Here is a 13,138-nt window from a genome sequence, read left to right on the forward strand (position 1 = left end):
CCCCTCCCCCGCTTGCTCTCTCTCTCAAAAATAAATAAACTTTAAAAAACATATGATAGAAATTTTCAAAGATAAACTACTTTATGCCTGCCAAATTCAGAATTTTTTATTTTAAATTTTTATTTATTTTTAATGTTTTTTAATGTTTATTTTTTTGAAAAAGAGAGTGTGAGCAGGGAAGGGGCAGAGAGAGGGAAACACAGAATCTGAAGCAGACTCCAGGCTCTGAGCTGTCAGCACAGAGCCCAACGCGGGGCTCAAACTCGTGAACCGTGAGATCACAGCCTGAGCCAAAGTCAGACACTTAACCGACTGAGCCACCCAAGTGCCCCCCGAGAGAATTTTTTAAATGCTAGCATCCAGTGCTGAATAAATACATAGTCTTTAAAAAAGGATCACTCTAATACACAGAAATCGGACATAATCATTCTGGGAAACAATTTGCATATATCTATAAAATAATGGTAAAAATATTCATACTCTTTGACCCAATAATTATGCCTCTATCAGGAACTAATCAATGGAAAAGTATTTAGATACAAGGATGTTTGCTATTGCATGTTATAAGGCAAAAAAAAGAAAAAAATAGTGTAACAACCTAAATGTCCTACATAAGGGAGTAAATAAACTGCAGCACATCCAAGTGATGAAATATTATCCTCGTACCGAAAAACAAACAAAAACATGTTTCTGAAGAGCACTCATAACATGGCAACACACCAAAAAGAGAACACCGAAAAAAGCAAAATACAAAACTGCATTTTCAGCCTGATGCCAATCATGTGTGCATGTGACTGTGACTGAGTGAGTGAGTGAGTGAGTGGGTGAGTGTGTGTGTGTGTGTGTGTGTGTGTGTGTGTGTGTGAGAGAGAGAGAGAGAGACAGAGAGACAGAGAGACAGGCAGAGTTTCTAGGTGATGAGATGAGGAGTGAAACATTTTCTTCTTTATGTTTTTCAGACTTTTCTACGTCTTCCGCAAAGAAGATCTCCCTGAAACCAGCGAGTGCCAAAGAGCCCGGCCCGCCCACGCCGCTGCCGCTCACGTGGATGGTGCGGTCCCCTCTGCCCCTCTCGCGATGGGCCTCCTCCAAGTCCTTCTCCAGTCTCTCTCTCTCCTGCTGCAGGCGGCTCAGCTCCTGGGTCACCTTCCTCACGCTCCTACGCAGTCGGTGGTTCTCCGCGCTCTTGTTGAGGTTTTCTGAGCGCAGCTGCACCAAAAGGGTGGCCTTGTCTAGCAGAGCAGCCTCACAGTCCTCAGACCCCTACAAGAGGAAGGAAAGAGGGGAGGTGAGCGGGTTTCTGGAGCACACTAAACAGACTGCCTTGGGGTGGGGGGAGAGGAGTTGAGGAAGGAAAAGAAAAAGATGGACATAACCTCCAGGACCCAAAGCACAACTAACATGAATATTTTGAAATAACACAGAGTAATGATTATGTTACGATGCTGATGTTAAGAGGGGAAAGGCTACAACCAGGTAAAAGTGCTGTGGTTTTTTTAAAAGACTGCAAGGAAAAGCACAGAATGTTAACAAAATCTGGATCTGGGTGGGCATATAGAGCTGATTTCTTTCCTTCGCTTTTTTCAAATGTTCTGAGGTTACTGAGAATGTTCCTGTTATAATGGTTTAAAAAAAGAAAAACAACTTCATCGGCTTGTTTTTACAAGGTAGAAAATGAAGAGTGCCACGTGACAAGCAGAGACAGATTCAAGCCGGCAATGCTCATGGAGTTGAGCCCAGCTCAAACCCAAAGTCATCTGGAGAAACAGAAGTGGTCAGCATGGCCAGTCCAGTGGCCACCTCGAGAAGCTGTTAAGTTCAGCAGAGTGCAAGGGCTACCTGTGTCCAGAACATCCTTACATCATTAATACACAGGTTAGTAGAAAAGAAAATAGGGGGCCTGGGTGGCTCAGTCGGTTGAGCGTCCAGCTCTGGGCTCAGGTCATGATCTCACGGTTTGTGAGTTCGAGCCCCGCGTCGGGCTCTCTGCCGTCAGTGCGGAGCCTCTTTCAGGTCCTCTGCCTCCCTCTCTCTCTGCCCCTCCCCTGCTTGAGGTCGCTCTCTTTCAAAATTTAAATGAACATTTAAAAAAAAAAAAAGGGGGGGCGCCTGGGTGGCTCAGTCGGTTAAGCGTCCAACTTCGGCTCAGGTCACGATCTCGCGGTCCATGAGTTCAAGCCCCGCGTCGGGCTCTGGGCTGACGGCTCAGAGCCTGGAGCCTGCTTCCAATTCTGTATCTCTCTCTCTCTCTGCCCCTCCCCCGATCATGCTCTGTCTCTCTCTGTCTCAAAAATAAATAAACGTTAAAAAAGAAATTTTTTTTTTAAAAAAGAAAGAAAATACATATGGGGTTATCAAGCATTTGAAAACATACTGTAACTCACCAATAATCAAACAGAGCAAATGAAAACAAGGTTTCATTTAACAAGACTGTTTTAATGAGAATATCCAGTGCTGGCAAACTTACTATGAAGCAACACAATTAATATTAACTTTTCAAGAACTGACCGAGCATCCAGCAGCCAAGAAATACACTGGCAGGAATGTAAACTGATGTGACTCCCTATGGACATACTATAGATAACAAGTGTGTGTGTACAGGATAAACATGTTCACACTCATCCCGATGATTCCATTCCCAGGACTCAATCTCACAGGAAGAGTCCAAAATATAGTGTAAGGAAAAGCCTTATGCCCAAAGTCATCCATCACAGATTTACTTTAACAGGAAAAAAATAAGAACCTAAATTGATAGCACAGGAATATTCCAAGTCATAATGTAATATAAAAAAAAATAGAAGATTAAATTGTGAGTCCTTTAAAAAATAAAATCTATGCAGAGGAGAAAGCAGAAAAAGAAAAACATCAAAATGTTAATAGTGGCTGGGTGATTTCCTGATTCCTTTTTTTTTTTTTTTTTCCCTTCTTTCTGGTCTCCTGAAGGAAAATTTGAAGCATATGTAATACTTACAATCAGGAGAAAATAAACTTTCAGGGTTTTTATTTTTTTTACTGTTTATTTCTTTTTGAGAGAGAGAGGCGGGGGGGGAGGGGCAGAGAGAGAGGGAGACAGAATCCCAAGCAGGCTCCAGGCTGTGAGCTGTCAGCACAGAGCCCGATGTGGGGCTCGAACTCACAAACCATGAGATCATGACCTGAGCCAAAGTCAGACGCTTAACCGACTGAGCCAGCCAGGCGCCCCATAAACTTTTAATTTTTTTAATCTGCTCTTTGGATTAGACTAGGGCTCACGATGACGACCTGTCAAGGGCTGTCAAGGCCACAACGCAGACTGTGGAGTAAAAGTAGTGGCCCCAGCTTCTTGGCCTTCCCAGGAAACACTGCTAGTTAAGCCCTGGTTGTTAGGAGAGGTGGGTGGGCTGCAACCACAGTTCATCAGGGAGAGGCGGGGCTGTGCTGGTCCTGGGCCCCCACAGCCTAACCATCTGCTCCAATGCTTCCCCGCTGCTATTCAGGACCCAGCAACAGAGACTGAGGGGGAGCCCCATTCACATTTCAAAGTGGGTTTTATAGAAGGTTCTATTTCACTTTCCTTTAAAGTTAAAATTTTTAAAAAGAGTGGGAAACCTAGGTCACAAGACACCCCCCTCCCCCAAAAAAAAGTATTAGTGGGGGATGCCTGGGTGGCTCAGTCAGTTAAGCATCCAACTCTTGATTTCAGCTCAGGTCACGATCTCACCATTTCATGAGTTCAAGCTCCGAGTCGGGCTCTGCGTTGGCAGTGCGGAGAATGCTTGGTATTCTCTCTCTCTCCTTCTCTCTCTGCCCCTCCCCAACTTGTGCTGTCTCTGTCTCTCTCAAAACAAATAAATTTTAAAAGAAAGTATTGGGGGGGGGGCACCTGGGTGGCTCAGTCAGCTGAGCGTCTGACTTCAGCTCAGGTTATGATCTCACGGTCCGTAAGTTTGAGCCCCACGTTGGGCTCTGTGCTGACAGCTTGGAGCCTGGAGTCTGCTTCAGATTCTGTGTCTCCCTCTCTCTGCCCTTCCCCCACTCATGCTCTCTCTCTCTCTCTCTCTCTCTCCCTGTCAAAAATAAATAAACTTTAAAGAAAAAAAAAGTATTGGGGATAATGCTTATTTAAATAAATACAAAAAACAAAAGAAGATAAATAATGATGGGAAAAACATTCAAAGTGAACAATCTTCAGTTACCTTTTATTAAGCACTGATTACACATGAGGAGCTAATCCAGGCACTTTTGAACACATCATACTCTATTTCTCATATCAACCCTATAAAGTACATATTAAGTAATGTCCCCATCTAAGTAACTCAGGCTCAGAACTGTTATCAGACCTGTCATCAGACCATAGAATGATTACATCTGGGATTCAAATTATTCCTAGGTCTGTGTTCTTTCCACAGCACTATACTGCCCTGCCCATTCCAGTCCAGATTCCAATTAATACCGATAAACTAGCAAGAATTAAAACAAGAAGACTGAATTGAAGGAGGGGAAGGTTAGAGACAGGAATGCTAATTAGAAGCTTGTTAAACACAGGCCAGCAATGTTGATGATTAAAGTAACAGTTATTATAGGGGCACCTGGCTAGCTCAGTTGGTTGAGTGTCCAGCTCTTGATTTTGGCTCAGGTCATGATCTCAGGGTAATGGGATTGAGCCCTGCGTCAGGCTCCTCGTTGAGTGTGGAACCTGCTTAAGATTCTTTCTCTCTCTCTCTCTCTCTCTCTCTCTCTCTCTCTCTCTCTCTCTCTTCCTCCCTCCCTCCCTCCCTCCCTCCCTCCCTCTCCCCCCACCAGTAATGCTCTCTTGCTCTCTCTCTCAAAAAAAAAAAAAGATTAATAGTTATTATAGAGTGATGGACATTCTGTGTCCAAATGATAACAGAGCCTCTTTAAAAAATTCAAATCCATACTCCCATAATAAAGATACTTTTCATGTTCAATTTTGCTTAAATGGCCCTTCGAGACACTTTTGAAGAGTTTTTTTTTAGCTTTTTCTGCATGACACCCTGCTTTCTGAATTCAATGCCATCAGTCAAGTGCTTAATGCAGGTGGCAAACATTTGGCACAATGAGACAGACATAGTCAGAAACTAGAGGCCAAGTATCATATTAGACAAATCACACTTCCCCGCCCGGCAGAAACATGATGAGTTTAATAAAGAGACAGTCACGGAGCCCAGAGTTCAAAGACCAGTTCTAGCTCTATGACTTGGAAGAAGTTTCCTGAAGTTCAGTTTCCTCATCTGTGAAATCTCGATTTCACAGGGTTGTTGTGAGGGTTAAATACGATAAAGTGTTGCTTCCGTGAGTGCAAGATAAATAAATCCAGTTCCCCTCTGCCAGCACCTACTCACTGTATTTCATTCCCAATCAAGAGATAATATGGAGAATTTCCTCCAAATGAAAAGCTATTTGCAGAATACCGTTAGCGGAATTTGAAGAACTGACCAAAGTCACTACCATATTTTTGTGCCGAAGATTCTACCACCCACCTTAAGGATGCATTAACATTTACTGAGTTACTACTTGCACCCAGATACGCTTTCTTGTGTAATCCTTGTAAGGATTATGTGACCTAAGTGTGATTATCCGGATTTTACGATGGGTAAGCAGGCAGGTAGAGCTCAAATATCTCACCCGAGGCTACGGACGTCGTGAAGAACAGAGACAAGGTTCAAACTCACGTCCTACCCCGTGTTCGCCCCAGTAAAAATAATACGGTGCAAACGTACAGCAGACGACACGCAACTGTTTAAAAAGGTAGTTTAAAAAGCATAGGAATAAACACACGAGTGCACGTCAAACTGCTGACATCTGAACAAGGTCCATACGTTGCACTGATGTCAGTGTCCTGGCTTCGATACTGTTACTAAAGTTATGGAAGACGTCCCCTTTGGGAGAACCAGATAGAGTATAGAGAGATGTACTGTACATAAGTCTACAATGATTTATATACATATACACACAAATATATGATAATATATAAAAATACATACAAATGTATGATAGGAATATTAAATGAAAAAAGAATCTAGAACAAAAGATGTATTATCATCCTGTCCACTTTTTCAAAGGTTGTATGTATGTATATATGTATAAATACACATTGAAAGAGTCAAGGTATTAGTACTGAACATCTTTGGACATGAGTTTACTGGTGACATCTATTAACCTCTTTCCACTCTTTTAAGTATTTTACAATATGCAATTTTGCTTTTCTAGCTAAGTGGGCCAGGGAGGGAAAATAATGCTACAGGTAGGCCCCACTTCTCAAACGTTCGCATTACACCACTTTGCTTTTACAAAAGACCTACAACGGAACCTGTTCTCGCTAACTAAAAGAAATCCAAAGAGGATTTGCACTTCTATGACCAAAGGCACCAAGTCAAAGTCAGAGATCCAGAGAGCAATCTGGTGGCCGCCAGAAGAGAGAGGGGTGGAGGGATGGGCAAAATAGGAGAATGGGATTAACCAAAGGTACAAACTTGAAGTTATAAAATGGGTCACAAGGATGTAATGTACAGCACAGGGAATACAGTTAATAATGCTGTAACAACCCTGTGTGGTGACAGATGGTAGCTAGATTTATCGTGATCACTTCGTAATACATATCAACATTGAATCGCTCTGTTTTACACCTGAAACTAATATTGCGCGTCAACTAGGCTTCAGTAAGAAAAAAAATTTTTAATAAAAATGGCATTCGGCGTTGGTTTTGCAGCGAGCCATCCTAGCGGCAGCATGCGCCCAGAGCAGTGAGCGCGGCCCCGTCAAGCCCCTTCCCTGGGAACTACACCGCGCATGTCGGGCCACCATAGCTCTGAAGAGCGTCTTGTGAGCACCTGTGCTTTATCTCGATCTATCCTTTATATCTGTTAGCAAGATGTGCCCTTGGATGTCAGGAAAGCCTAAAAAATGGTTGTTTTTCGTGTCTGAGAATGCTCAAAAATTTTTCCATGTAAATTACTGGTAATTGCTTCTTTGTTTTATGCCACGCTGGTTTCCGGAGATTTCACGGGAAAGCTCTACTTTTCGACAGCAGGGAAACCTGTATTCCAAATGCGAAAATATGTGTTTCTGGTGGGTCTGGAGGTAGCACCACGCAGCCCACACCGTAACCTGGCCAGAGTCACACCCGTGATTAGAATCCACGTCTGTGCATCGTGGCAACCACTCGAAGAATTCGAATATCACTGCTGTCGTTTCAACGTGGGACCTAATGCCAACCCTGTGAACCCGGGCTATTCTACTCACGCTGCAAATCATGAGTAGTTCTAATTACACGGCATCCCCAAAAGGTCCCAATATGTGAAAGAAAATGCATTTTCAAGTGTCTGTGCAACATTCAAACTCTGTCGACCTCATAATGAAACAGCCCACATAAGCATACTGCGCGCCTTTACTCACACACACACACACACACAATCAGAATAGCGGCAAGGACACAGATTTTGGAGCCAGACTTGAGTTCAAGTCCTGACAACCTGCCAAGCCAGTAAACCTACTCCCTCCATGGGTAAGGATGCAAGGAACAGCAAGCAGGCACCGAGAATCAGAGCGCTTTCAACAGTGTGTGACGTCTGTATCTTGCAAGACAAGAAACCCGGCCAACACGGTAAGTGACAAGACCCCCAAAATCATTGAGAGTCCTTCAATTAGGACAGAGAGTTATGAAACTAGTAAATGTATGTGATAAATCTGGGTAACATTTGTTTTTAATTTTTTTTTCACTAAGTTTATTATTTTGAGGCAGAGCGAGCATGAGCAGGGGAGGAGCAGAGAGAAAGGGAGGGAGAGAATCAGAAGCAGGCTCCGCGCACTGTCACATGGAGCCCGGCGTGGAGCTCGATCTCACGAACCGCAAGATCATGACCTGAGCTGAAATCAAGAGTCCACTGCTTAAGCAACTGAGCCACTCAGGCACCCCAACCTGGGGACCATTTAAATGTATAAGATGACTTTCTTTCCTTCAAGGCCCAACATAACAAGTAAAATATCACAATGATTATAAGGATGTCTGTCTGGTCCCTCTGCTTGTCAACTGCCGACACAGTTTTTTTTTTTTTTTTTTTTTTTTCTCAAGCAGTGGGAAATATCACTGTTTTCTCTAAGAATTCAGCTTTTAAAACTCGTCATTTTCCAAAGTTGGGGGGGTTGGGGGGACCTCAGTGTAAAGTATAGTCTTGGCTCCATCTCATGAAGCAAATGTTGGGGGAAGGCAAATCTGAGATTCCAAAGGCAGAGATATGCCTATGCTTCTCATGCACCATGATTTAAACCAAATTACCTCAATTATTCTTACCTGTGAACCAGAACTCTGCAAAAGATAAGAATGTGGGATATGAATCTGAGGGATCAGACAGTCTTAAATTAGATTTGACTTCTAACTTCTACATTATAACCAAAACTAACGTGGGGGGAGAGGTGGCAGGGAGAGCTCTAGGCAGTGTGGTCTCTAATGACTCGTTATTAGTAACAGGGATACACTGTAGAGGGAAATTAGAAACATGGGAAGAAAATATTAAAATAATGGAAAACACAGAACTAAAATCAGCCAGAAAGAGGGAACATCAAGGAGGTGGTCAGCAGGAGTCCTTAGAGTGCAATGTTGGGAGAAAAAAAGGAGAAAAGGCAGGTTAAGTCATCAAGATACGGAAGTGATACCTGGCAGAGAGCGGTTGGACTAAAGAAGCCAGGTGAGGGGACTGGGGTTGGGGGCGGGCGGTGGTAAAGCACAGGCTTGGGGGTGAGCCTGGCTCTGGGGCAAATCCTAGCTCTCTCAGTCCCCTCTTCTGTGACCCGATGCAGGGTACTTCACTCTCTGAACATGGATATTAACAGTGCCTACTGCACGATCTGCTGTCCAGATCCCTTGAGCTAATCCAGAGAGAGCACTTAGCACAGCGCATAGCACATAGTATGTGTTCAGTAAATCCCTGCTGTTACTATTAGCAATCACTACATTTAAATCCCGGCCCTGCCACTTGCGAACTGCGTGACAGTGAATAAGCTGCACATCCTCCCTGAGCTTCAAAAGCCCCACAGATACAGCGGGATGATGACGGCCGTCCCCGCAAGATTGTGAAGGTCAGTTGAGGTAACCACACATCTGGCACAGTCTACCACTGGCACCAGTAACCTCGGCAGTCCTCGCTGCAGGGGTGGCTGCTGTCATACTGAGGAGGGGGCCGGAGAGGCCTCCAGAGCTGGCAAAGGACACCCTTCGATTAGACTGAGAACTCCATTTCTAAAGGCCACTGTGTGTTCTCCCTGGTTCCTTTCAGCTGCAAAGTGCTGACCTCCCCGGGAGTAAGGACCGGGCAGACGGCTGCTTCAACCAAAGCGAACACTTACCTGCAATTTCTGTGTCTCCGCTTTCGGGGGCACCTCTGTGGCTTCGGCAAAGGCAGCACTGAGCTCTTGGATTTCAGCGTTAAGGTCTCCCACCTGGGTAAGAACAACAACAGCCGAGGGTGCACCCGGACTCTCCTCTCGGTGCACAACTCAAGCGCTCTCCCTGCTGAACTTCTCATCAAGGGCTTCGTAGTTAGGGAAGACGTGAAGTCAGAAAGGGGGCGACTTCCACTTTGGCCGCTGAAGAGCTGGATAACCTCAGGCAAGGTACTTAATCTCTCTGAGACTCAACTCCCACAGCTCGAAAATGAGGACACCACGACTCACCCACCTCTGGCATCGTTGGGCTAAATGAAGTGACGGGTTCTGGCGCTAAAACCACGCCCGGCTGAGGCGAAGCGCTACTCTCATCGGCGTCCACAGAGATGACCCAGCCAACGACCTGGCCTGGCCATTCCCACGATCTCGCATCCTCTAGTGACCTTCTCCCGTACCCCGGTCAGCAGTGACTCCCGTGGCCACGCGCCGGACTTCACCGGCACCCAGAACTGCCCCTCCGCCGGTCCCACTCCACGCTGAAGGTCTCCAACTCCGGCGGGGCCCGAACTCCCATGTTACACAATGACATAAGCTAGAACTACTGGTATCAGGAGCCAAAGCTCCGCCACGCCTCACACCGGCAATCCCTCAAACTCTGCCCCGTTACCTTCCTCAGGGCTACACTTTCCTGGGTAGCTCCACCCTCCTGCGGCCACTCCTGGCTCCTTCGTGCATTTCTCTCCCCATCCCTGAAACTCTGATGTCCCCCGTGGCCCCGTCCTCAGCCTCGTTCTCTGCCTGCCACACGCTCCCTGGACAGGGAGGCCCGCTCTTAGAGTCTGAACTCACACCTGAGCTCTCTCCAAGCTTGAGACCTGCACGCCTGCCTGCCGCCTGGACGCGCCACCCTGACAGTCCACGAGCTCCTCAAAGTCAACGCTCTCTGAACAGACGCGTCACCTCCATCGCCACACGCGCCTTGCCATCACAGTCCGTTTTCTCTGCTGTCCACTGAATTGGTGGCACCTCCATACCCAATTCAGGCCACCCGGACACCCGGAAGTCATCCTCCACTGCCCCTTCTCTCAAGTCCTACATCTCTGCAGCAAACTTCCCCAGATCCACCTCTACTCTCTAATTATTCCTGGCTATTTCTGGTCTCATTTCCCAAATAAGCCCTGCCCTCCCACTCCTACTTAGCGGTGGCCACTGCTCTAGCTCAGTCTTTCTGGGCTCTCGCCTCTGCCACCGGCCTCCCTGCCTCCATCCTCTCCCTCCCGCAATTCTCCCTCCAGATACAGGCTGAGATCCCGCCAAAGTGCAAACGTGGCCACCCCCCTCCTTTTAGGAGCCTGCAGCCCCAAACGACTACTTGCGCCCCCACCGGCTGGCCCCACGCGACCTCACAGCTCCTCCTTGGCCTCACTTCAGTCCTGCACCTGGTGCGCTGACCACCTCGAAATGCCTTTGGTTCCACAAACCCCCATCAGGCTCTTTCCTAACCTACCGCCTTAACCAACGTTCTCCCCTCTGCCTTCCCTTCCAGCCCAACTGCTATTCATCCTGTGAGATATGACTCAGACACCTTCTCCTCCAAGCACCATTCCCCACATACACACCCGAATCGGGGCCAGGCCCCCTGCCCTCCACTTGCACGGCCCCCCCTCTCCCCCGCACGGCCCTCAATCACCACACCTTTGCCCTGTGTTTCGCCCTCACCAGACCTGAGAGCAGAGCTGGGTTTTCTTCTCTGTATCTGTGCCTGGCTCAGTTACTGAGAAACAGCAGACTGCTATACGAACAATAATTAGGGAATAATAATATTATGGCACGGAACCATCACTGGCCGCAACCTTGGATCCCAAAGGCAACGACCCAGGGAGCTAACTGTTCACGGTCATGGCCTCGCCTCCCAAGTCCTTCATCTCAACCTTGCCATCTTCCTAAACGACTGGGCATTGTCCAACAGGGTGGCCATGGGCCACCTACCTGTGTGGCTGGACACTTGAAATCTGGTCAGTCTGGAACGAGACGTGCTACAAGCACACACGGGCTTCAGAGATGGCATTAAGACCAAAAAGACGTTAATAGCTCATTACTACTCCATGTTTTATTGATTACATGCTGAAATGATGGATGTATTATCGAAGTTAATTTCACTTGTTTCTTTTCACTTCTTTTAACGTAGCTCCTAGAAAATTCAAATGTCCCCACGTGACTCACACAGTATGTTTATTGGATAGCACTAAATCGGACACTCCAAAAAAGTTTCAAGTGGACTAAACGACCCTTTCCGCACTTCCTATGCTCATCCCAGCTCTCTTATAAACTTTTCCCCCAAAGCTAAACGTGCAGGGACACGACAGGCCAGCCACAGAAGCTAATAAAGAAAAATCTCGCTTTGAGTGTATCAGACATACCACATACCTCTTTTTCCTTTGACTTTAATGCCATGGTTAGACCCTGAATGGCTTTGTCCCTCTTTAAACTATTTTTCTTTTCTGTAGCAATCTCTCTTTCCTTCTCTCGCAGGTCCTCCTGAAGTGCCTAAATTAGATTAGAAAAAGATTCACTAAGTTGATGCGTTCCAACCAAAATGCACTGTAAATATATCTGTGAGAGCACACTCAAACGCAGTTATTCTATCTTATTCCTGTCACCCTGTGATTAATGTTCCCAAGTAGAGCTGAACGCAGTGGCGGCAGCTCCCAGTTACGCTGTTAGCGCTCACGGCAACAGGGCCGGGCGACAAGAAGGGGATCAGATCAGTTAAGACGATGACAGCTACTCCTGTGGGAAGGACTCCAATGCCTTCTGGAATTTGAATGCAGTCACATCAGAGGCTTTGAAACCGTACCAGGTTATTTGGGGGAAATAACAGATCATTAATTTCATTCCTTAATGCTACAAAAGCCAGCAGAGAATTTGGTTTGATGGAGACTGAACATATACATTTCCGGTCTGAGTTCATCTCTAAAGATAATCACGCTGCCTCCCTCCCGGGCTATTGCGAGGATCAAATGAGATAATGGACGGAGAGCACTTTCTAAGCTGGCAGGCGCCTTATAAATGCCGGCCGCTGTGAGCGGGGGACCCAGAGCGATGGTTTTGGAACCACACTGGCAGGTCCGGATCCCCGCGAGACCTCTTCCAAGCTACACGATCTCGGGACAGGGCCCTCCCCTCGCTGAGCCTCACGTGCCCCATCTGCACAATGGGAATGCCTACTTCACAGAATCACTGCCAAGACGGAGAAACCTTCTCTGAAGTACCGAAAGCCTGACTGGCACACGCCGGCATCCCGTGAGTGACAGCTGCTGTCACGCCCAACTGTCTACTGCACTCAGAATAAAGCAAAGAGGCAAGGATAAATCTTCAATACGTTTTTAAAAATTTTATCAACATACCTGGATCCTCTCTTCAAAGCGCTGTCTCTCCTTCTGGAGCTCCATTTGTACAGCCTAAGAAAAGGCATTAATTGGCACCTGGAAGGGACTCCCAATACAACAGCTTCCCCAGAACAACTGGAACGAGCATCTCATTTCCGGACTTTTCCGCGCTGCCGTGGAAGGCACGGAAACAAGTGCCCATTCCTCTCTGTCTCACCTGGAGTCCCACCCGAGTGAAGAGAAACGGAAAAGCAAGCCACCCACACGGGTGGATCGCCAGCCCCACAGACAGTCAGCCACGGGGCCGCCGACAACGAAAAGGGCAGCTAAAGAAAGGGCCCAGGGTTAAAAAGAGGAGCAGCAGGGGC

The 13,138-nt window shown here is 46.7% G+C and overlaps 1 protein-coding gene across 6 annotated transcripts in view; it reads right to left on the minus strand.

The window, feature by feature from the left end:
- CDK5RAP2 (CDK5 regulatory subunit associated protein 2) overlaps nt 1-13,138 on the minus strand; it is a 172,390-nt gene that overhangs the window by 110,888 nt on the left and 48,364 nt on the right. For 4 of the 6 annotated variants that reach the window (XM_043566251.1, XM_043566256.1, XM_043566254.1 and 1 more), the window contains exons 9-12: nt 12,789-12,842; nt 11,809-11,928; nt 9,343-9,435; nt 1,045-1,263 (exon numbers count right to left, since the gene is read on the minus strand). In XM_043566251.1, the coding sequence (XP_043422186.1) occupies nt 1,045-1,263; nt 9,343-9,435; nt 11,809-11,928; nt 12,789-12,842 (486 nt within the window). The remainder of the gene's footprint in view (nt 1-1,044; nt 1,264-9,342; nt 9,436-11,808; nt 11,929-12,788; nt 12,843-13,138) is intronic. The other 2 variants (XM_043566252.1, XM_043566253.1) reach the window with 2 other exon arrangements.

Source organism: Prionailurus bengalensis, chromosome D4 (genome assembly GCF_016509475.1).
Source record: "Prionailurus bengalensis isolate Pbe53 chromosome D4, Fcat_Pben_1.1_paternal_pri, whole genome shotgun sequence".
NCBI lineage: Eukaryota > Metazoa > Chordata > Mammalia > Carnivora > Felidae > Prionailurus > Prionailurus bengalensis.